The sequence below is a fragment of the Helicoverpa zea genome, chromosome 19 (genome assembly GCF_022581195.2).
Source record: "Helicoverpa zea isolate HzStark_Cry1AcR chromosome 19, ilHelZeax1.1, whole genome shotgun sequence".
NCBI classification, from domain to species: Eukaryota; Metazoa; Arthropoda; class Insecta; order Lepidoptera; family Noctuidae; genus Helicoverpa; species Helicoverpa zea.
Window position 1 is genome coordinate 3,006,786 of NC_061470.1, and position 26,657 is coordinate 3,033,442.

The 26,657-nt window shown below is 35.9% G+C and overlaps 2 protein-coding genes across 2 annotated transcripts; one reads left to right on the top strand and one right to left on the bottom strand.

The window, feature by feature from the left end:
• Positions 1-26,631, bottom strand: LOC124639363 (luciferin 4-monooxygenase-like). The gene is made up of 12 exons (XM_047176693.1): positions 26,378-26,631; positions 16,259-16,460; positions 15,249-15,456; positions 14,032-14,230; positions 13,395-13,517; positions 12,872-13,046; positions 12,274-12,414; positions 8,132-8,257; positions 7,650-7,733; positions 1,774-1,920; positions 1,188-1,353; positions 1-682 (listed from the first exon to the last, which is right to left on the bottom strand). Exons 2-12 carry the CDS (start codon positions 16,412-16,414, stop codon positions 555-557), a joined length of 1,653 nt encoding a protein of 550 aa, XP_047032649.1. The 5' UTR covers positions 16,415-16,460; positions 26,378-26,631; the 3' UTR covers positions 1-554.
• LOC124639362 lies at positions 18,435-22,346 on the top strand. The gene is made up of 2 exons (XM_047176692.1): positions 18,435-18,727; positions 19,273-22,346. Exon 2 carries the CDS (start codon positions 19,274-19,276, stop codon positions 21,818-21,820), a length of 2,547 nt encoding a protein of 848 aa, XP_047032648.1. The 5' UTR covers positions 18,435-18,727; position 19,273; the 3' UTR covers positions 21,821-22,346.
• Positions 26,632-26,657: the final 26 nt, after the last annotated feature.

Here is a 26,657-nt window from a genome sequence, read left to right on the forward strand (position 1 = left end):
TTCTATTAGAATAAACTTTATTTAAGCGTTTGTTAACAATTATAAATATTTTTGCTAAAATAGTTATCTATACTTACAATATTCGATAAAGCATGAAGTGTAGATTTCAATTAATTAGGTAAGTTCCAAAAAAATAAAATTACTACACCTACATTATATACTACGGAATATTATTAAATATCGGGAGATTCTAATCATAGCCAAATTGGTCACAGCGTCTAATGCTTAACAATTTTCTATTCAGCTACATATATTTGAACAACCTAGTAGAAAGGGAAAGCCTAGGGCAGTCGCTCCTTGTAAAGCACTGGTACTCAACTGCTGAATCCGGTTAGACTGGAAGCCGATCCCAACATAGTTGGGAAAAAGGTTCGGAGGATGAGTCTGTTCTAATCTGCGTGTCAACTAAGCAAAAATCTTTCTTTAATAGATATTCAACCTTATATGTAAACTATAAGTTTCAATATTGATTGGGAAAAATTTACTATTCTACCGGGTAGCTTGAAGTGCTGCATCTTTACTTGGCTAAACAAGTGCTAAATAATCAATAAGATCTATTCTCTTGGCATTTCTAGGGCCATTTGTTTTAGTTTCCTCCTGTGCACTTTGGTGGATGCTGTCATTGGTATAGCGTCCACAAATATCACGCCTCCTCTCAGCTGTTTGGCGTCTGATAGAGTATCTGTAAAAAAAATAATAAATTAACAAACTGAGGGAGTCATAGCATAGTAATCAAAACCACGTCCTTTTAGTCCACAAAAGTTTGCGTAAACACAGGTGCACTCCCTATTCCTTCACTCTCATAGCCCGATGGGACGGCAATCCGACACGACCGGAGAGAGACAAAGCGCAGGACCGACAGCCTAACGTGCTCTCCGAGGCACAGGAAAACGAGCGACTATATTTATGTATATGATGGGTATGCATACCAGCCGCTAAAGACCACAATTGATTTACAACTGTAATATGATTGTAGAGCAAACTACTCTATAGACTAGTAGCAGACTAATGGCAGAATGGCAGATGGCAGGCTATGAAATGTTATTGGAAAAAGATTGGTCTTATATTAAGGTCTTAAGGTTACGCCTGGTATTGAGATTTAATTGACACGTTAAATTAGCAAACATCACCCCCAGGTCTTATACATCCCAACATTCACCAATTTCCCAGTGAAATAAATATCTTACTTTTAACCAGATCCTTAATCTCATCAGCACTAGGTTCGGCTCCCGGGCGTGGCACAACGCAAGCCACGGGCAGGTCACCACACGCTGCATCCGGGACTCCGGTCACAGCTACGTCTAACACGCCCGGGTGTTGCCGGATTACTGCTTCGATTTCCACTGGGGATATCTGAAAGAAGTTTGAAGATTTGGGATACGTATTTTTCTGAAATAAAAATATATTGGGATTCTTTCGGGTTTCCTTTCGCACCCAGCAGGGAATCGGGACAATTTATCGGTTTTATTGTAATGGGCTTTCAACGTTCCATTTAGCTCAATAAACTATTTACCTATACGCTTCTGATACATTAATGGCCTATCTAGAGATTTGTCTGTAGGTAGGCCAATAGTGTATAAGAACTTACACAAAGAACCCAAAAACATAAATCACCTCGGTTCCTCAACGTGTGATAGTGCTTTCAAAATTTTGAAATCTATAATGTCACTTGACCCAAAATCGGTGTTGTCTAAGAAACCGAAATATATAAAGAGTTTCAAGATATGCTCATTGTTCCAAACCTTCAAAAACAATAGTAGGTATATCACATACCTGATTACTCATGTACTTGAGTAATAACTTGATTCTTTCCACGAAGAAGAAGTTCCTGTTCTCATCTCTGTAGAACATATCTCCGGTTTTGAACCACCGGTCTTCGGCAAACGTTTCTTCTGTAGCCTCTGGGTTGTTATAGTATTCCTGAATGAAGAAATCCTTACTATATAATAATGATGATGATGATGACGTCTTTTATTTTATTTTATTTTTATTTTATAAATTAGGTACTTCAACGACCTATCCACTATACAACTAATTGAAGGATGTTTCACATGCATCACATCATGGTGAACAAGTCACTTACAGAAGTACACAGCACTTATGTACATACTAAATTTTACAAAGCTACAATTTGAACACTTTCAATCATGCATGTTGAAGGTAATTGACAATTAACAATTAATCTATTTTAAATATATATATATATATATATATATTTAGTGGTAGGGCCTGATAATGACTGCAATAGTAATTGGTATGAAAATTTCAATTGGTTGGCTTGGAATATAAGTCTATAAGTATAAGTAATTTCTTAAGTCATTTATTTTTATTTTTAGCCAGTAATAAAAGTTTACTCCGATATTGGGAAATTGTGTCGGCAAAGATGTCTAGGGTACCACAAGCGTTTATTTTATTATAGGTATCCATTAAGCGATACATTGGGGCAGAGTGCCCAAGGTTAGTTTTTGAGGAAAATATTGTAAATGTATTTATTTTACGAGTGGATCTAATTATGCTCCGTCTGGGTACAGATATATTGATTCCTGACAGTAGCTCCGGTAAGTTGGCCAAATTATGGATAACTTTGTAGAACAGCAACTGATCGTTCCATCTTCTGCGTTCCTCGAGCGAGATCATATTGAAATGGTTGAGTCTAACGGAATAGTCTGCATCATTGGCACAGCTAGGGCATCTGAATCGTAAATATCTAGTAAAGCTCCTTTGTATTCGTTCAATCCTATCAACATGTATTCGGTAGGAGGGGTTCCAAACAGGAGAAGCGTAGTCTAGTATGCTCATGACAAGAGTATTATATAGTAATTTAAGTGTTGATAAGGACCGAAACTCTGTGCAAGTTCTTTTCACGAAACCCAACATTTTAGATGACTTGGCAACAATTGCGTCGATGTGACTGATGAACGTCAGTTTACTGTCCAGTATGATACCTAAGTCTCGAATGGTATCGACTTTTTGCAGACAGACACCATCTATGGTATATAGTGATGGCCGTACTTTTTTGCTACGCGTGAAAGTGATGTGGAAGCATTTATTAGCGTTAAGGGTCATCAAATTAAGTTGACACCATTCATGTATTGCATCCAAATCTTCCTGAACAAGTAATGTATCTGAATCAGATTTAATTTCTTTGTACAGTTTCAGATCATCAGCGAACATTGAACACTTGCAGTGTTTTATTGAATAGACAATGTCATTAACAAAAATTAGGAAGAGTATCGGTCCCAAGTGGGAACCCTGTGGTACGCCCGAAGTTGAAATATAAAACTGTGATTCGTAACCTCTAACCACCACTCTTTGTCGCCGTTCAGATAGATACGATTCGAACCACTTAAGAAGGCGGCCACATACCCCGAACTGTTCGAGCTTTATTTTAAGTAAATTGTGACTGACTTTATCGAAAGCACTACTGAAGTCAGTATAAATAGCGTCTACTTGTATGCGCGAATCAAGAGATTTACTAATGTTGTTAATGTAATGAACTAAATTCGTTGTAGTGGATTTGGAAATTGTGAAGCCATGCTGTTGAGGAGCCAACTGTGAATTTATGTGACGTGTCAATACAGGGCAAACAAGAGCTTCGAAGAGTTTGGCAAATATGGAAAGAATTGATATGGGACGATAGTTGGAAGTGACGTTGGGTTCTCCTTTCTTGAATATAGGAATTACGTTGGCTACTTTCCATTCTGTAGGGATGTTAGAAGATTTGATGGAATAATTAAAAATGATTTTTAGTGGAAGAGATAAGGTTGCTGCACATTTCTTGATAAATAATGGGGGTAAGCCATCAGGTCCCGGTCCCTTACACAGATCTAGTTTGTGTAATGCTTTAAACACCTCTCTTTCGGTAATATTCAACCCACACAACGCGAGTTGAAAGTAATCACGCAAGCCAGTGTTAGAACTTGGAGTATTATGGCTTAGAGAAGGCATGAAAGTAGATGAAAAGTATGCAGCAAATTGTTCACTGATCTCCTCGCCAGACGTTGCAACATTGTTATCAAGAAACATGGTGGTAGGAATATCCCTGGATATTGTTTTCTTGGTCTTGACGAAAGACCAGAAGAGTTTTGGATTTTGTGCTATATCCTTTTCTATATTAATAACATATTTTTTGTAACACTCTTTTATCAGTTTTTTAGCGCGATTATCGAGGATTTTATATTCGAAGTTATCTCTTGGGTTTTTATACTTTTTAAAACGAATCCTTAACTTTTCTTTCTCATTAAGAAGTCGGATAAGAGGACGAGAATACCAGACAGGAAAGCTTTTATTCGGAACCCTGGAAGGTGGAACGCACTCATTAATAATGCTACGAATATGTGTGTACAGTACCCGCACCATGTCATCAACATCTCTCAGCTCAGAAAAAAATTTAGTCCAGTCTATATTCTTAATATTTTTATTTATGAGTTCGTAGTCAGCCCTTCTGAAATTAATTTTTTTAGTTGTTTTAGTTTTTAGCGATGCTAGTGAATTATTATTAATTCTTATATCAAGAGGTGGGTGATATACATCTACTTTTGTGATTGGACTATTGCATTCGTTAACAGTTCCTCCGTGAAAGTTAACAAGAACTAAGTCTAAGGTCTTATTGTAACAATTTTTAACGGCATTAAGTTGCATTAAATTATTCTCTGACATGAAATCTACCAAGGCGTAGCCTAATTTATTTGCATAATTTGAAGCAGTTGTACTTGAAGAACCATCTGGACTATTGTCTACTTTCCAATTGATAAAACCGAGATTGAAGTCTCCCACTATCATTATGTCTTCTCCTGCTTCTTCCATCAATGTAGATACTCGGTTCAAGAATGAAGTTAGGACCGCATGTTGAATCGGTGGTGGTAGGTAGACAGCGCAGATATCCAAATAATGTGTACTTTTCCCTTCAGTGGTTTTAACTCGAACCCACAAATCTTCGACATCGGATTCCCATTTTGATATGCGCACAGAATCAATGGATTTTAATACGGCGATGAGTACGCCTCCACCTCTTTTCGATCTCAGAGTTGTAGAGGCCCTGTCTCTGCGGAAAACTCGATACCTGGTGTCGAAGATTTCCCCATCTTTTATACTATCGTCGAGCCAAGTCTCCACTCCAATTATAATATCGTAATTGCATAGTTGGGCGGCTAGTCTAATAGAATTGGTCTTGGTTTTTAAGCCCCTAAAATTTTGATAATAGATAGTGAATTTTTGAGTCTTGATGTACGGTTTGAATAGGTACCAGGTAAAGGAAATTAGAGTAACATAACGGCTTCCAAACTTTTTACGTGTTTAGCTTGATGGCCGTCAGCTTTCCTAACAAGAACTTTGCCGTCGCGTACCCATACATACAAATATCCCTTCTCACGTGCAGCTTTTCGGGTAGCGGCGTGGATTCTTTTATTCAACGGTGACAAATGTTCCGAAACAAATACCGGCTGGACCGCGTTGCCGTAACCCAAATGTTGGGAGTTCAGTTTTTCCTTGGGGTGAGTTTTGTTAAACTGTGAGACAGATGTTAATAGCGTGTCTCTCAAAAGTGTACTCCGTAGCTTGGCGACAACAGCCCTTGGATTCTTAGTCTCCGGATCTAATTTCCTTACACGCACAACAGACAAGATGTCCTCTTCCTTTATCGTACTAGATACGACTTTCCCCAATTGTACAATGGTCTTGATTAGGTTTTCTGACTTGTGTTCTGGTATCCCGTTAATTTCTACATTTTGTTGCCGGGAGTTTTGTTCTATAAGATTAACCCGTTGAGCCAGATCGGCTACTGTACTCTTAAGAGTTTCGTTTTCCTTCTGAAGAGTTTTGTTGTCACTTTTGCATGCATCGAGCTCGGACTTTATGCGGTCAAACTCAGTACTCATAAATTCAACAGAGTGTTTCAAACCAAGACACAACTCCTTAATCTCCCTTAGTTCGTTGTTAATAGTGTCGGTTTTGCTGATCTCTGGTATCTCCGACGATATGGCTGATCGTATTTCTTGGCGAATTGTTTCCAGCAATTGTTCGTCTGTGAGTGATCGATGAACATCTGTGTAGAAATCAGTATCAGGGGAGCTGTCAGTGCGCGGGCGTTTCGGTCTGCCTGTCTTAGATTTTTTATTTGGCGTGCTGGTAGGCGCTGCGCGTATATTCGGCTCCGATTCCACACACACAAGAATTCCGAAATCACCATCCTTTGGTGGAGTGCGAAGCATTTTTGGCATTATTTTGATTAATACTGTATTATGTTGTCTCGTGTCACTATCCGCTTAATTTAGTGTTTTAGGAAGAACAGTCGAGTAATAAAGGCCCACCCGAAAGTTACGAACAAAAAATATAATTTATTTATTTTGTTACGACAAAAGTGCACACTAATAAAGGCCCAGGCAAATCGGGCGAGCTGAGTTCGCGAGAAGAACGTCGCAAGCGCCGTACGATGCGGGGCGCTTACGCGTTTAGGTCACAGCGCACGGATAAAAGTAACTGACGGTAGGATGGATAATGATTAAGGGATTGTTCACACCAAACGTATTGTCCGCCGCTTACTGTGAGTATACTCACTGTCTGCCCCAGTGTGAACGTCGACTCAATCTGCAGTAAGCGTACTCACCAAACCGACAATAAGCTATAGCGTACGATGCGCTACATGTGTGAACAAAAGAATAGGCTCGTGTAGGTTCACACTAGATGCGTACGCTGAGCGGCTGACTATTCTACACATAAAAGAGCTCAGTATTTGAACCCCCCCAATCTTCATACATAACAGATGCTATGTATTCCCAAGCGCATCTTCGTAAGTTTCTATCACTAAATTCTTCTGAATTCGCATTCCAAATACATTCTCTAGAATGTACTTCTGCAATAAACTTTTCGGTGTCGAACATCGCGAGGTGTCACGTGTCACGTCTGTCCTCATTGAAGTTTGTTTCTCGAGCGGCGGAGCGGCGCTATTCGGCAACTGCGTCCGCGTAGCCAATCCGCGTCCGCCGTGCATAGTCGCGTAGTAAAATAATCGGCCACTGAGAGTCAGCGACAACAGACGACGTAATAGCGTATAGTCGGTTCGGTGTGAACAACAATTTCAATATATATGGAAAAGCAATAAACTGCGTAACGCGCGCTCACAGTCAGCGGCCGACAATACGTTTGGTCTGAACGATGCCTGAGAGTTGATTTGGTCTTTATTATTAACACTATGCACTAATTCACTGTATTATTGTCACTTGTCTTTTACAGTTATCACCATCTAACAGTCTATTACTTTCAATTGCACTTTGCGTAGGTTTATGCACTGTTTTCGTAATTATTTTGCGGAGCAACAACAAATTGCAGCGTAACGTAAAGAGTCACACAACAGTATGTGAACAGTACGTCTTGCGATTATCGGCTACGGCAGCCGATCTATAAGGAGATAAGCCAACTGCGTAGGACCTATTATAGTGCACAACGTTCATAGCCCGATAGAATGGTTATCCGACCGACCGGAGAGAGATCAGGCGCAGAACGACATTCAGGTAGTTGAAGTTATCACTTTTTAGCAGGTTAGTATAAATAAATGTAAATGTTTATCTTAGCGACCGGAATGTTTACGACCTCACCTGTGTTGTTAATCACCTGCTGACCATAAATATATTTTATTGCAACATTTTTATTACCTTGAAAACTGTTGGTCCTTTGATCCACAACTCGCCTGGCACATTAGGTTCATAAACATCTTCCATTGTTTCAACGTTTACTATCTAAAAACCATCAAGAATAGGTATAATAAACACTTATAAGAACCGATGAACTCAGCTACATCCGGTTAGACTGGAAGCCGACCCCAACATAGTTGGGAAAAAGGCTCGGAGGATGATGAGGATGATTATAAGAACCGATGAACGTCTATAAAGAACTTTAAAAAATGTGCAAAATTTATATTTACTGGCTGTTTCACGCGAGTTTTCGGCGAGGGATTTCCTTCATGTATTTTATGCTGTCCTAGTACATGGTGACCAATACACAAGTACCAACGCTATTATAGCTGTACCAGAATAGCGTAAAGTGCATTAAGTAAATTCCTCAGGGCGCGGGTGAAACCGCATTTAACAGATAGTCTTTAAATATGTAGGTGTGTATGAAGGCTTAGACTTCTCACCCGATATTGAAAGCATCCCATGGGTTTCCCACAGGACCCTGGGGCGGGATCGTCCCCATGAAACGCGACACCACTCAGCTCACTCATGCCATATACATTCACGACTTCTGTATTTGGTGATATCATCTGTAAATAAGTAAAATCATAGAAACAAGTTATTAAATATACACATATTTATATAAATAAACACCCAAAAATAATCTGTAAATCAGATAAGGCCTCAAGGGCCTATTTTTAAGAAAATCTTAAATCTATTCAAAGTTTTCAGTCGGTCTGATACCGTCTAAATAACTGATCTTTGTAATGTGCTGACTGCCATTTCATACACATTTATGAACCCAAACAAACTTTCGACTGACTCTTAATTTGGACCAGAATATCCAAACGTGTTGTCTATGTTTGTCACTTATTGGTGCATAAATGAATCATTTTTGTTCTAATGAATCCCACCCAAAACAAAAATGTGAAAGACTGCCAAGTTCGATAATATGGGAATGCTTCGCCTATAAAAGAAGTGAGATCTGAATAAGTGCCAAGTTCCATACACATACCTCAGTTAAAAATAGTTACTTTTTAATGATGTTACTTGGCAAGTTTTCATACACCTTGTTATAAACCTACTAAACGCAATGAATCAAGTATTTAATTTTCTATTAAAACTTGCCAAGTAATCATCATTAAAAAGTAACTATTTTTAACTGAGGTATGTGTATGGAACTTGGTACTTATTCAGATCTCACTTCTTTTATAGGCGAAGCATTCCCATATTATCGAACTTGGCAGTCTTTCACATTTTTGTTTTGGGTGGGATTTCATTTATTTTTGTAAGGTTGTTTATTTTATTTTTTTCTTATGATGAAGTTAGTTAAAGAAATGTCTCATTTATACTATTTTTTAGATTTTTTAATATGCACTATGTTTCTTACAAAGAAATGAACTAGATTAACTATGACTAGATTTACCAACTGACTGACATGACATGTTATCATATATTATGTTCGTGGATCAAAGTTACACATTTGTTATTTTCGAAAGTGATTCACACTTGGCCGTTTTCAGATTTTTACGTTACTTTGACTAAATACAAACCTTTGTACCATTCGAAGATATATTATATAAATATAGATAAATTTAGTTCGTTTTAGTTCCTTAGGGGTATAAATTTACACCGGGTATAAAACACCTTCATTATTTTGAAACCGACTCACACTTGGCCATTTTCAGATTTTTCCCTTTACCTTGACATAAAGACCTACCTCCATGCCAAATTTCAAGTCAATACGACCATTGGAAGTGGTCTAGGTTTTTGATGAGTGAGTCAGTGAATAAGTGAATCAGTGTATAGTAAAAATAGCGATTTTCTGACGTCAATATCTCAAGACCTACAATAGGTATATTAATGAAATTTTGTATTTTAGATAAGTGAGGGGGTCTCAACAGATACTAGAAATTTGATATGCGTAAATAAAATAGATTTTGAGTTACAGGGGGGTCGAATTTGGCCCGAAATGGTTCGTGTAATATAACCCACGGCCGGTGTGTCGCCTTTTTTGCTCGAACTTGGCGGACACACTGCCGTGTGTCTAGATGTTAAACAATAAAGATTATGATGGCACATTATAGCGGCACCGCAACAGCACGGCTCCACGCCAGCATTTAAGATGTCATTCAATTTAGAGCATTAAATCGTGTATATTATAATATATTTCGTAATGTCAATATGAAAAAGCCAACGGCGAGCAGTCAGCGTGCTCGCCGCTTCCACACAACTCGACTCGCCGCCCGCGTGCTGCAAGCGAGCGGTCCTCATGCGTACAGCGCGCCGACGGCGATCGGCGTGCAATTAGCACGCCGACTCCGAGCCGGCAGCGAAACAACGTCATTACGTCGTGTTCAATCATAACATCAATCATAATCGTCTTAAAATAATATTGAGTTTGCGGTGACAGCAAGCTTACACCTCGCGGCCGGCGCGCGGCCGGCGCGCCGCCGACGGCGATCGGACAGCGCGTGGTTGGCGCGCTGGCAGCTAGCCGTAGTCTTAATTCGAGGCGACGCCGTGCTGCAGACGTGCTGTTGCGGTGCTGCTATAATGTGCCACAAGCTTTATAGTAATTTAATTACAAAATAACTCATGAAAGCAAATAACGGTAATGAGAACACAAAAACAAGTGCAGTCACAATGAGAAAGCATATAAAAGATATTTAAAGATATATAGATTCAGATGGCGTGACAGTACAAAGTGCAATAAACGTAATATGGTGATAACAAGCTATTAATCTTCTCCTTCTTATCGAGTGGGCTGCAGGTTTAATCACCTAGCAAGCCCTAGTGTCAGAATTTTCTCAAATCCACCAGACGGCCTCTGACGTGGAATTGTAACAACGACTGCTACCGGATAGAATTCGGGGATGCTGGCTTTATGTGTCCTCCCGGGCACGGGAGTGTAACACCGCCAACATCCAGTCTCCGGGCTGCTTTGTGAAAGTTTCCAAAACCCATAAAGCGATGAATTTTAATTCAAAATCGACAACTAGATCAACGAGGCAGTCAAAAGCTATTAATAAGAAGAGAAGACATCGGATATAGTAAGAGCATGTGATGTGGATGAATGAGGATAATGTTTTAAAGTTTTATGCATAAATATGGATGTATGTAGAGGAAGCGACTAAACTAAAAATACATGTATGCATGCATTATGTAAAAAACGATATAGCTAGAAATAATCAATTATCTATAATTTAATTTGACGGCTAATTAGTTACTAATAAATATATATACAACATACAACTAACTTATTACCTAATATATACACTTACTATAAATAAAAATAATAGGTATTATTTGTGAAATAACACCAGACAGAATAAAATTGGGAAAGGGCAAGTTAAAACTAATCAATAAATTACAAATTCAATAAATTTAATTTAATTTAATTTAATTTATTCTTTATTGCACACTTAACAACAAATATATAAAAATAATACAGACAGTTTATGTACAATGGCGAGCTTAACCCAGAATTGGGTTCTCTTACAGCCAACCTTAAAGCCATAGAGAGATTCGATAGTGGTAGGGAAGATTCAAACAAGTGCACAACAAACATTAATAATTAAAGAAATATATATATATATATATATATATAAAATAACAATATACTAAACATATATATGTAGTAAAACTACACAATACATAAACATAATACACATAAAAAAAAAAAATATATATATATACATACAAATATAAATGTCATTCATGATGATAAATAGTAATCCTTTACTCGTCTCTTGAATGCACCCAACGATGGGCTTTCGCGTATTGAGTGTGGAAGGGAATTCCACAGTCTCACAGCACGAACAGTGAACGATCCATCATAGCGGCTCGTAGTGTGGGAAGGGACACGAAGAAGGAGAGATGAGGAAGTGCGACAAGGTTTGCCTCTCGGAACAAGAAACTCAAAACGTTCCCGAAGATATCTTGGTGAGAGGGGATTATAGAGAACAGAGAAGAGAAAAGAAAGAATGTGAGCATCTCGACGCCGCCGAATAGGCAACCACTTCAACTGACTTCGAAATTCCGACACGTGGTCGTACTTCCTGAGCCCAAAAATGAAGCGGATGCACAGATTCTGCAGACGTTCGAGCTTGTCTAGAAGTTCCTCAGTCGCATCAAGGAAACAGACATCAGCGTAATCTAGTAGTGGGAGAAGAAGCGACTGAGCGAGAGTAATTTTGGTTGAAAAAGGCAGGAACTTTTGGAGCCGTTTAAGAGACTGAAACGTGCAAAATACTCTCCTGCTTACTTCCGCAATGTGTTTACCCCAAGACAAGTGGCAATCCATTAACACACCCAGGTTTTTGACGTGCGAAGAGTAATTTATAATGACATTATCATACAAGAGTGGCGGAGAAGATTGCAACCTATTTAGAAAATATCTGCCACCAACAATGATAGCTTGAGATTTAGAGGGGTTGACTAAAAGTCCAAAGCTCTTAGCCCACTGACTATATATAACATAACATAATAAATATAGCATATATGAAGCAATTTTTTTCTCAGATCTTACTATCAGATTACCAATTTCATATTAATCCTAATGGTAATTTACTCTGTTCGGACATACAAAGACTTCTGTACAAACCTTCAGATCATCAACAAGATCTTGAGGAACAGCACTTCCACCTAACATGAGGAGTTCCAAGCATGTGAAGTCACATCGATCTCGGTCATCAGGCTTTATGAGAGTCGTCATCATTGTGGGGCTGAAGATTGAATATGTTGGCTGGAAGAGAAGAACACTAGCTATATACGTAGTAGAACAAAAATGTGACTGGCAACATGGTAAATTATGCTTTTTTCTAAGTTGACTGTGATATTTTCATTATCATCATCATACCAGCGTCAACTAAACTTAGGTATCCTCCTGTAAGTGCCAACCATCCCGAACGTAGATAGGCTCCAAATCATAGAAATTAAAAAATTCTGAATAGCAAATTCAGGTACTTTTAATTTATAAATATTTTATCTGTGTAATTTTTAAGTAACGTTTTCTTATACTTCTTGTAAAGGCAGTCGCTTCTTATAAAGCACTGGTACTCAGCTGAATCCGGTTAGACTGGAAGCCGACCCCAACATAGTTAGGAAAAAGGCTCGGAGGATGATGACTTCTTATACTTCTTGTATTAGTGAAGGTAGAAACCCAAAACGCAGTTCTGTTGCAGCATTAGTCTACTCCTTACCTTGTATTTATTAATTAGCTCATAAGCATGTTCTTGCGTCATGTTTTCTGACGTTTGCAGCCTTTGGAACCTCAACAACGGTGATATGATGAAGTTCAGGAGCGCTGTCAACCACTGCAGTGGTGAGCCTATCAGGGCCAGACGAGTCGGTGTTGGGAATTTCGTGTATCTGGCCCTGTTAAAATGAAAATATTATCATTCTAATCATTCCTTCTTCCAGGATATTTCAGGTATAAAATCTCCAAAGTTAAAATTAAAGAACTGTTAAGAAACTATCTACCCTATATTTGTGTTTTATGATTTGTATAAAAGCCAACTTCAGGGCTAGTAGGAATTATACAATGATTTTTCCAGTACCTACTAGCACACTCTCTCTTTCCTGCTTTGTATCGCACATGGTGGTGGAGTCAGCTTTCCTAATTTGTCTTCTCCACTTCACTCTATCTACGACATCGCTCTTGGACACAATACCCCTAAAATACCCCTATACTTCCTAGAATTCTAAAGGAGAAATGGATCTTACCAGACATAAGGTGTGATGATAGCAAAATTCTTGTGGGTGACCGCAGCAGCTTTGGGCAGACCAGTTGTTCCACTGGTAGCTATCAGGAACGCTGGTGATTCTTCAGGGTCAAAGTTCGCACATCTGGGAAAAACCGAAGTTACAAATCGTCGTACCATAACTCAATAACGCCTTTATAGTAATTTTCAGTTTTTATGTGACTAGTAATTTTTAAATTTGTTATTGTTGTATAAAAATGAAATAAAATACATTAAATACCTTGTTTCTTGTTAACCATTAAATTATTTATATCCATACTTTATTATTACATATCTTTGAAACGACTAACATATGATCAGTATTTTTAACAATACATATAAAGACTGTGACATAATAGAGACCACGGTTGTTAGGAGCAAAATCAATCAAGTGGAGTACTGGGTTTATAAAAAAGTTTCCATAGCCTAGACTATTTAGACGGTCCTTGGTAGGTAGAAAATGAGAAAATCGTAAATTCAATCAAAGTTTTTTGTCGGTCTTATACCGAACAAGTACCTAATTGTTCTTACGTGTGTACTTCCATACATCTTCATACTGATTTATGAGTCCAAACCAACTAGCGGGCGACTAAATCTTTGTAGTATCGAAGCGCTCTTACTTGAATTCATCCACAGGCAAGTCATCTCCATAATTGGCCATAAAATCCTTAAAACTGCAGAGGTAGTCTCCTTTATCGAAGCTGATAATCTGAGCGTCTAAGTTCAGGTTGTTCAGAGTAAGTTGGATATCAGATGCTCTATCACTTTGGCAGAATATAGCTTTCGGTTTAGAGAAGGCGAAGGTTTGTTGTAGTTCATCTGTGAAATGGAGCAAAAGTTTGGTGTTTTCGTATGGTAAGTAAAATCAAAATCAAAAGTCATTTATTCAAAGAAGGCTGAAAATCAGGACTTTTTGAATGTCAAATCTACAAAAGACAGCCCCCAAAAATGTGTTTTTAAATATAAAGTGGTACCAAGATTGTTTACTCAAATGAAGTGTGTAACTATTTCTTTCTTAGTTATTTTAATTTGTTGTCCCGGACATTTTAAAGTCTAATTAGCCAATTCTGATACAGAGAATGTCAGAACTGAGAATAACATCACCCTCTTTCTCACACAGTCGACTAAAAACATATCGTGCTAATGACTCCAATCAAGAAGATTATCTTTAACTATTAACGCGATGTTTTGTACAAGTCACATAATTATACGGAAAATTCCTTAGTAGTATTCCGACATGCGTAACTAACTACTTGTATTTTTTATTGAAACACTTAAGTAATCAAACATCTAGGCAAACCGATTTACAGTTACCTACTAGCTATCAAACTATCACAATAGATTTTTTTTTATTAAAATGCGTAATGTAAGAATGTATTCCTGTTTTTGAAATTTGTACCTAATACAGAATATTCTGAACTCTACAGAAAGTGTTTTTCGTGAAAAATATAATGGCGTCCACGGTCGATTTAGGCCACGGCGGCTGTTATCATATAAGGAGATCAGCCAGCTGCGCAAGACATATTATAGTTCACGAGCATTTGCGCAGACACAAGTGCACTCACTATTTTTTCACTCTCATAGCCCGATGGCAATCCGACACGACCGGAGAGAGATCAGGCGCAGGACCGACATTAACGTGCTCTCCGATGCATGAATAAGCACGATGAAAAATATACCTAGATAAAAAAGCAAGAGTGTGAAGTAGATCATTAGGATTTTTTAAATAGGAGTCCGGTTAGACTGGAAGCCGACCTCAACATAGTTGGGAAAAGGCTCGGAAGATGATGATGATGGCGTTCTTCTGTCTTTATAAAGGTAAAAAAAAATCACATACTAATAGTCAAAGTCCTGTCTACAGCTGCGACAATAATCCCAAGGTACAGAGCAGCATACAAGGGTATAGCTACATCCAAATGATTGGGTGCCATGAGTATCACCACGTCTCCATGCCCAAGACCCAGGTTCTTGAAACAGGTAGCACATCGAACGGTCCTCTCAAGAGCTGAACCGTATGTTTCCGATTCTCCTGTAGCTCCGTCGATCTGGGGAGAGGATTTTTATTAAAAAGTTGTAGAAAGTCTTATGGAATTATATTGGAGACTTGGAACTGATTTTTCGCCAATGAATCAAATTTTGCCTATTTCCCGGGCAATTATACAACTAGGGCTGCCATCCGTCCGGGTTTTCCCGGATTTGTCCTAGTTTGGTGGCCGTCCGGGGGCCGTCCGGGTGGGGTTTTAAGAAGTGTCCGGCGAAAACCCGGACACTTTTCATGTAAGGAAGCACCTCATTGAATTTAAGTAAATGGAATGAGGTTAATAGTACATGGAAAAAAAATCAGGTGAATGTTTGTTTTAATTTTTTTCGGACTCGTCCAGGGGATAAAATGCGATTTTACGTCAAATGTCCGGGTTTTTAAATGTTTGTCCGAGTTTGACGAAATTCGAGATGGCAGCCCTATATAGGTACAACCAATTTCCGGCATGGTTTATAAACAAGGCTGTAAATCTTTTCGATTTAATAATTTGGTACTAAATTTAATTACATATTGCACACATTTTTGTTGCGTACTATGTCCTAGTTGATAAAGAAAACCTTAGAACCTTAGAAAATCTTGTACCTATAATGCATTTTAATTTAAAAAATGCCTCTTTATTTAATTCTTGAAATTGCACACATGTATTAATGCGGAAAAACAACCTATGTCTGACTATGTCTGTGCTCTTCGTTTCTTATATTATTTTTTAATCTATCCACGGGGCCAGTGTGTAAATTGCACTAGGGTGAAATCACATAATGGGGTGAAAATCACCTAATATTTCTATCAGTATGATTGCTGTTTACCTGCAACACGAAATCCGGTGCATCCTTGAAGCTTTGCAGTAATATCTTGCCAAGATGATACCTGTCCGTCGGTATCCCAGACTCGGCTACTATTCTTGAAGTTAGTTCTCCCACGAACCAATGAACGGAGTCATTGACCATCCGACGCAAAGTCATTTTTGCTCCTTTTGGTCTTCTGTTGGTACTTAGAAAGTTAAATGACCTGTAAGTGAACGTTACATTTTTATGAATTATACATAAGCCGAAAATCGATCTCAGTGGCGTGCACTTGGAGAGTTCTATGTCCAGCGGTGGACTGCGATAGGCTGATGATGATGATACTTAAGAACATTAAATATGTCTTGGATACCAATGTCTGACTAAAGGTGAAGGAAACAAGGAAAAAATTGTCCATCCGCCTTGAATCTTCTTGTTTAACTCCGAAACTTATTATTACTTATTTAGTTCCGAAAGAAAAATTAACCGCTGTCAGTTTTCAAAGGAAAATACGGTAGTTATTCTAGTTTGCGCACATTTTTAACTAAGTATTTACTTTGTTCGAAAAACGCATTTTCATTATTCTTGCGTATTTTTATTTTTTCTTTATGTTAATCGACGTAAATAAGCCAGTATATCGAGGGTTAAGAACTAGAGTAGCGTAAGGCCAAAATGACAACTTCTCAGGAGAGCCCGAAAACAACTCAAAGGACATTGTTCCGGCTCCATACATGTTCTGCCTAAGAACCGTTCGAATGGAAAGTGACTTCTATAAACTCTTAAAATTATATGGAATCCTATGAAATAAGTTTTCACGAACGGACACTTCAGGAAACTAAAATAATTACGAAAAATGTTAATATTTTGAGGTTATAAATAAAAAATAACCAAGCTTGCGTGAAATATCAGAGTAGTATTATCAAACTACACTATACAAAATTGTTAGAATTTTTATGAAAAACAACTACCTAAACGCTTTTGCTTTCAACGTTACGTTTCTTAATATATAGTGAATCCACTTTGGATTTGTGATAAAACGCATAAGTATCCAAAATGGAAGAGTTCCATTCACCACAATTCATAAAATATCGATATTATTACGATGGAGAATTATTTATTTAAATGATTGTTACTACTTTTATATTAGACAGTTACCTAGCTATCTACATCCCATAAGGCGGGAATCGAACCCGCGGTCTATTATCAAGAAGGCACACACCATACTAAAAATGTCATTACCACACAAAATAATTTAACAGGAGGTTTTCGAGGATGTGCAATAAAAACAATATTTATATTCAATTAAAGGTTTTTAATCATCAATATTTCTCAATAATATATTATCTAAGAACTGAGCCGGGGGTTCAATTGAATTTTGGTATCTCGCCCAGCTTAAGTACCAGATAATAGTCATTATGTGGGCACAACAGCCCACTGTTCTACGCCCAACGATACAATTGCAACAGAAATGCCTGATGGTAGGAGCTTCTTACAAAGTACACAATTGCGTCCAACAGTGCATTGCATCTTATTATGATCGACTGCTTCAGACCAACACGTCGTACATATAAGGTCATGAGCTTCAACCTGTAATAAATAAATACAATAAAACAAGTAAATGTCAAGTAACTTGCAATTGTGGCAATTGATTTGAAATCCGAGAAATTGTGTGCTTATGAAAACATAAGTAGGTAGTAACATTCTTATCAAAATTAGAAAAACACATTCGTAGACCACTTACCATACGGGGAACAGTCCATTGTTGTATGCAACGAAGTATATCTTCGTTTTCTAATACCAAAGAACCTCCAGCAGATCCACAATTTATAGAATATACAACCCGTGCCGATAAAGAATGGGATTAGAAATCGCGACAGCTGTATTCAACTCTCGCTCATGTGTTATAGTGTATGAGCGAGAGGTAAATACAGCTGTCGCGATTTCTAATCCCATTCTTTATCGGCACGGGTTGTACTATATTCTGCATCCATTGTTGTAATTATAATACAACTAAATTCGATCACAGACAGAGAAATATCCGAAAATGCCAGGAAAATCCAGTCCTTTACACACAGCCGAGTCTAACAAGAACGCAATCTAATCGGAGTCCGTAATCAAGCCAAAGTTGTTACAATAAAACCATGAAACGCATAGAAAATCACAAAAGAAACGATAGTCGCAAAGCAATCAAACCATTGACATATCGCACGCTTAATCATAAAGAGAAATAACTCAAAAATAAGTTATTTAAAGATTTAATCATAAAACGTAATAACGTATCGCTAAGAATATGTACGCGCCAACCGCCGCTCGATTTGAATGAATATGAACGAAATAAAGGACTGTCGCTCTCTTTCTGACTAACGCTTTCGAACAGGTTGGTACCGGTAAACTGCTATATTCAGTAGTGTGCCAACCGTGATGCAAGCAAGGTGATCGAAAAATTATTCAAAGGGCGAAACATTACGGCATACTTCTTTATATTATTAACAGGTAAGTCTTATTTCTTATTTTAATTTATCCATAAAGTGAATAACTACGTCTTATTTCACTTTATTATAAAAAGTATCTCACTACTTTGTGATATCATTTTGACTTATTGCAGTTTAGTTTAAATTTTAGTAACGCGTCATCCAAATTTATATTACTTATTTCGTTTTTATATTAAAACTATAAATATAGTTATGGCACAAAATGACTTATTTCGGTTCAGTTTAAAATTATCGTTCAAATTTAATAGTGAAACATGCTTATTTCGCTTTAGTTTTAAATTATCGTTCAAATTTAATAATAAAACATGCTTATTGCTGTTTATGATTAACTAGCGACCCGCTCTGGTTCCGCACGTGGACAAAGTGATTTAGGTTGGTCCTTCAATAACAATAGTAGGTATCAACTGCGCCGATCAAAATAGTTTTCCTCGATTTTGATATTTACCCGTTACTCGATTCATATCTTCCGAGTTGCAGACGCGTCTTTATTTTACTACTGTAAAAATATTTAATATTAAGAAATTAATGTATTGTTATTTTTTGTAGGATGGCATCTTGGAGAGCAAGTCGTATTCTCAAATTGGTATCACCTGATGCAACATTTCTTAATCAAGACAATGTAAATGAACTGGGGGTTAAAATCGACAATACTATTGTACAAGATCAATACAGTACAGCTAACGAAAACACAGAAAATGTCTCTCCAAATAAAAATATTGATGTAAGTAGCTGTGATGAGATCTTATCAGATTGTGATAGAGATGATCAATTTGCCAACAAAATTGATGCTCGATTTATTAGTTCCCGTAAAACAGATAATAGTAGTCTTGCTAAACACACATCAATAATTAGAACATTGAAAACAAACCTCGTACCAGATTATGACAGTGACGATTCAACCACAAATGATAATAGTAACTTAGAAAACATTGAAACTTATCCTGAAATGAATCAAAGCATTCAAAAAGCACTGCCGAAGTCTTCTTCTTCAAACTCGTCTTCATCGAGCTCTTCTTCCTCCTCCTCCTCTAGTAGTTCATCTTCGGATTCAGACAGTTCTACGTCTTCTAAACGAACTAATCAACATTCTGAACATTACGCCGATGGTGTAAGACCACAGAGCGCTTCAACTTCCACACTACCTGCTAATATTTCCCCAAAGTATACTGATGAAAGTGACAACACAAACTTAAGTGATGATGACCCTACATTTAATTATGAACTGTCTACCAAACACAAAAAGAAAAACTATTTTTTCGATGCTGCCACCAAAACAGACTCATCTGACAGTGACGATAGTGTTTCAGATTCTGATAGAAAGAAGATTTGTAAAAGAGGCCGCAAGCGATCTCTAAATCCGGCAAAGTGGAAACAAAATAAAGTTAAAAAGTTACGGAACACTGGTGAATCGTATATATCCACATCAAAATCTCAGAAAGTTATTCCCAGCCGCTGTCTTAAAGTGCCTTGCACAGATAAATGTAAATTAAAATGCACAAGTAATATATCAATGGATGAAAGGTATAATATATTCAAAGAATTTTGGGATTTAGGAGACCTGACAAGACAAAGAGTTTTTATAAGCAGTTGCATGGTAGACATAACTCCAAAATATAGGTACACAAATGCTACAAATCCCAGACGCCCAAATAAAGCCTATAATTTTACTGTTAATAATAAGACAATAAGGGTATGTAAGACATTTTTTAAATCTACATTGGATATTACGGACAGAATGATATTCACCGTACAGCATAAAGTAAGTGACGCTGGATTTATGCTTGAAGATTTGAGAGGGAAACACCATAGCCACAAAACTCTTAATCCTGAATTTCTTGACGACATACGGAAGCATATTCAATCCATTCCAAAAATAGAGTCACATTATGTAAGAGCTACTTCTACCAGAGAATACATTGACGGCGGAAAAACTATAAAGGATTTATATTCAGATTTTGTTAAACAACAAGAAGAAAACAATAAAGAGACAGGAAATTACATAGCATACTATAAAATATTCACATTAGAATTTAATTTAAGTTTTTTTCAGCCAAAAAAAGATCAGTGTGACTTATGTGAATCATTTAAAAACAGTACTGATGAAAAAAAGAAAGAGCTGGAAGATAAATATAATAAACACATAGAAGAAAAGTCATTAAGCAGAATAGAAAAACAAGAAGATCGTAAAAAAGTTACCAAAGATAATATTGTCGCAATTTATGATTTAGAAGCAGTGCTCCAATGTCCAAGAGGTGATACCTCGGCATTCTACTATAAATCTAAACTTAACAGTTACAATTTAACATTAACGGAATTGACACCAACGGATTCAAAAACGGCATATGATAAAGTACATTGTTATTTTTGGACAGAATCAGAAGCCAAACGTGGGGCAATAGAAATAGGAACTTGTGTATGGCAGTATCTTGAAGGGATATGTGAAGGAAATATAGAAGAGAAAAACGTTATATTTTATTCTGATAACTGTTGCGGACAGAATAAAAATAAATATATCGCAACATTGTATTTGTATGCTGTGAACACGTTGAATATAAAATGTATAACACACAAGTTTTTAATCACAGGGCATACTCAAAATGAAGCGGACAGCGTACACAGTTTAATAGAGAAGGAGATAAAGAAAAATCTTAAATCAGGGCCCATTTACAGCCCTGATCAGTACATAGCTTTAATAAAAAATGCGAAGAAAAGTAAACCACCTATAAATGTACACGAACTAACCTTTGATTCCTTCGTTGATACTAAACTATTGCAGGAAGAATGGGGATACAATTATAACATAAACACGGACGGACAACCAGTTACTTGGAATAATATAAAAGTGTTGATGATGAAGAAAGAGAAACCATTAAGTATTTATTACAAAACTTCATACAAGGACGATGGTTACCAGGAAATTGAAGTAAGAAATAAAAGGAAGAAGATGAACCTGGTAACAGAAATTTCACTAAAAAAAGCTTACACAGAAAGGCAGGATATAAGTCGTAATAAAAAGAGGGATTTAAGAGATCTTATCGCAAAAGGACTTATCCCTCCTTTTTACGCAAATTTTTATAATTCCATAATTAATTAGATTTACTTAGTTGATTTCATAAACATTTTAGTTATTTTGTGTCTCCAATAATTGTATTAACATTGTTTTTTTTTTTTTTTGTAATAATGTAAGAAGAATTTTATTTTGTTTTTAAGAAGAATTTTAGTTTTGTTTTTAAGTAATATTAGTTGAGTTGATTTCATTTATATAAAACATATTTACGGATCTCAAGTTTGTGATAATTTGTTAAGTTTAGTTTTCTTTTTTTAATTTTGATATTTTTCTTTAATTTTTCCCCAGAATTTGGAATTTAATTCAGTTAGTTGACATTAATGTAAGAAGAATTTTAGTTTTGTTTTTAAGTATAATAAATATTAGTTGAGTTGATTACATTTATAACATTTTTTACGGATCTCAAGTTTGTGATAATTTGTTAAGTTTTTTTTTTTTAATTTTGATATAGTTTTTAATTTTTCCCCAGAATTTGGAATTTAATTCAGTTAGCCAAGACATCAATGTCTTAAGTTATACTTTTACTTTAAAATAAAAGAATATTAATTTCTAATTATGTGTTTCATTACTACAATATTTATTGATATTTTCCCGTTATGTTGTTAGACAAAGAAATATTTCGTATTCTTTGAAGAAAATTATTACATTTATTAATTAAAAATTGAAATAAGGCTTACTAAGTTAAATAGCTAAACAACATTTTATTAATAAAGAGATATATTTTGTTTTATGACTGGTAACATTTAAAATTTGTATGAGAATTTTAATTATAAAGTGAAATAACTAGGAACTTTTTTTTTAATGCATCATCTACTAGTCAATAGTAAATAGAATTTATTTTCATATAGCACTAAACAAAAGCCAATAAGCCCAGCTTTCTTATGAATCAGTTTATTTCCTTTTAACATGTCTACATTAATTTTAATACGTTGATAAAACTCAACCCAGAATACTTCTAAACTTTAAACAGTCATATCCAAAAAATATCAATTTTGATATATTTCTTTTTTTGATTAAGCGTGCGATATATTCTAATCAAACTGACTACTAGCAAACTGACTGAAGTACACCAGTGCTGCCAATTACGAAAACTATAATCCTACTCGAATGCCAAGCTAGAAATTCGCGATTTCGCTTAAAACATATAGAATACTAGTTTTTTTCTAGCTAGTCAGTTTAGGTATTTAAATGAATAAAGCGTTACCAACTAATTTTAATAACCGACTTCGGAAAGGAGGTTCTCCATTCGATCCGTATTTACCGAAATCGCGAAAACTTCCGAAACTGGCAGGACTGGCTGACGGAAACATTTTATAAGGCATCAATAATTGTGACCCAACTTTTTATTTGGAATTTATTTATTTGAAGTGTCCGTGGAATACTAAAATATGTTTCAAACAATATAAAAATAAATGAAAATTATAGTATAATTTATATTCACATCGGTTCTTAGGCCAAAATTGAACAATGTCCTTTACCTACTGTTATCTTATAGCCCTTTTTGTGGGGTAAATCTATAGTAGTTAGATATCTGATTTTTACTAATAATAAAACTTTATTTATCGGCTACAGAATAATGTAACTTTTTGGTCAATCAAAATACGGTTTCATTTTAATAAAATTTATTTTTCAAAAACTGGTTGACATACGTCATTTTAGCTGTTCCATAAATTAGTGCCATAGTAGCGTATCCCACCCTTACGTTTTTTTGGCAGGAAGAAAAATTACGGAAGCTTACGAAACAAGGACAGTAACGGTACTTTACGTTTATTTAGCACGAAACAAACTAAGCTTACATAATCAAACTTTCTGCGCTATTAACGTATGGCAAGATACGTTATTTAAGCGATTACATTGAAGGCATATTTTGGTGTCTTATTCGCTCTGTAAATCGAGTTACGATCGTTGTGCTCGTAATTTTTTTGAGAAAATAATGTCAAGATTGTTGTAAGCAGAAACACTTCATTTTGGCAATAAACAAATATCTTTTTTTATATACGTTATTGTTGTACTAAGCAATCAACACACTACATCGATCCAGTTTTTTGGCACATAAAAATATGGGGATTAAATAAACGAATGGTGAAAAAATTTTTTTTTTGTATTTTTGCCCTTACGCTACTCTAGTTCTTAACCCACGATATGGAAGAATTAAAGATGTGAATAGGTTTGACACACTTTGCATTTCGCATTAAAAAGTTTATTGAACAATTGAATTAAAAAAAAAAAAATTGAAATAGCAGTTTCCCGCGGTGCACCGAGATAAAATATATCTCCAACAGTGAAATAATTTTTCACGCCAATTCAGTCATTTCGAAACCTCTAGGGAAAAAACAAACAAACAAAAAAATGAAACAAAAAAAAAACTCTTTATTATACATATTCGTGTAGATTTCTTGCTACCAATCGAAACATTGATATTTTATCTGAATGGAGTCAGAGACATTTTATCAGTAGCTTATTAATATAAAACAATAATGCACTACCCATTCAAGATATAATTATCTTAGGAAGTGTAAACTATACAATGCACTTGATTAAATAAATAAATAATTATCTATACTAATACAATAAAGGGGAAACATTTATTTGTTTGTACCCTAAATGACTTCGAAACGAGGGGCAGCGGGATTGTTCGAAAGATTTACCGCGGCCCTGGTACATAAAAGGCCTACGACGGAACACGACGGTTTTTAGTCACTAAAAGTCTGACACTCCCTCACCGCTGTTAACCCACAGCGGGAGGAGTCAGTTGATGATTTTTTGCCATCGCTAAAAAAAAAAGACTACGAAACGACCGAACCGATTTAAAAAAAATATTTCACTATTGGAAAGCTAAACTCTTCCCGAGTAACATAGGCTATAATATTTTAGCCCTATAAGGGTAGTAATTCCTACGGAACGAGGGTGAAACCGCGGACAAACCACTAGTTATCAATAATTCATTGAACAATACCGTTAATGCCGTAACATTTATTGCACTTTGAACCATAGTACCTGTACATACAGTTCAAAATCCAATGTAAATAATAAGCCCTTCATTTGTGCAGTTTAATTCATAACCAGTACTTAGCTCATGTTTCTAAGACCTTATAGACTTGACAGTAGGAAGTAAGATTGATTGTTAAGTCAATCTAAATGTCATTGGGTAGACATATGTTGTACGAGATCATTTGTTCTGATGATGATCAGATGACCAGGTACGAGTGACGTGGTACTTGGGTCTTTGGTACCGTGGTACAAAAAGGACCGAGGTAAATACAAAAAGATAATTGAAAGACTACAAATTGAATGGTTTTTATTTGCCATAGTAATAATACCTACGAAATAAAAAACTGAATTCAATAATAAGAGCACTGAAAACCTTCTCCTGAGTCAGAAAAGTAGTAAGCAGCAAAATCGGTTTAGCCAAGCATGATAATCGCTCACAAACATGGGCACATTCATGCAGGTCAAAATGGGAATCTCCTTTTTTTGTAGTCTTTTACAAAAAGTGTCACCAGTCATAGAAAATTGGATAAACCTATTTCTTTGAAGCAAAGTTAGCCATTGAAACTACGAGTAAGTTAAAGTTACCACAAATACCTAAATAAGTATTAAGTTATCAGTGAACCGCTACAAGTATAATTTAATGAGACCGTTTATTGAATACGAATGTCTCAATATTGATAATTTAAAGTAGTACCTAGCTATTATCGAAGCTTATAAATAATGCAATAATGGATATTAAATAAAAGTATATCCTTATTTATACTGTGGAATAAACTCTAAAATTACAATTCTCTCAATACGCGAATGAAACGTTATGAAAAGTTAGGTATCTAAGTAAGGTATCTGCCTAAAATATGTTACATCTTTTTAACATACATTTTTAATTTTTACCGAGTTTTTATTTGCCAGAATAGTTTTACAAATCCTAATGATTTCGATATCTAAATGGACACCGGTTTTCGCCGACATACTTACACTGTTATTTTTAATTTCACTATTTAAATCCAAAAAACTTTAAACTGTATTTGTATTTTACCTAAACAGCATTTTTATCTTGTGCTGTTGGAAATGAAAATTAGGTAGTTACGTAAGAAGGTCGAAGACATTCAACACTAGCCGTTTCCCGTAAGTATAAACTATATTACTCGGGAAGAGTGTGGTTTTCCAACTGTGTAAAAATGTCTTAAATCGGACCTGTAGTTTTTGAGTTTATCCATTGCATCATCCTACGAGCCTTTTCCCCAACTATGTTGGGGTCGGCTTCCAATCTAACTGGATGTAGCAGAATATCAGTGATTTATCCATTCCAAATGCTCAAAAATATGTTTTTTTCCAGTTTATCATATTTTAGGTAGTAAACATCTATAGTGATATCCTCTAATTCGCTTTCATGAAGTAGGTACAGTATCTCATAAATAGCAAAATAAAAAAAAGGAATTGGTAACACTAATGGACACCAGCAAGTAGTACTTAGAAGAGATGGAAGCAAATTATTATTCGATTCAAGAGGTCATCGACCTAAGAATGCAATTTTCATTTCACTTAAAAAACCTTATCGAAAAACGAATAAAATTTAATTCCTGCAACACTTACTTTCAGAATACACTTTTTATCACGAAAACTTTAGATAAAATCACTTCAAATTTAAATTTCGAATATTTATACAATATTTATACTTTATGGTAGTTAAAAATTTATAAACTCTTTGGAATCACTTCAAATTCAAATTTCGAATGCCAACAAATACTTTTTGGTCCTTCAGTACTAAAGGTTTTAAGTGAACTATTTTACTTGAGGTTAATATGAAGATGTCCTATTGGTTATGAGTTCAGAACTACTCTGTCTTGTTATATGGTATGTAAGTGGCTCATTA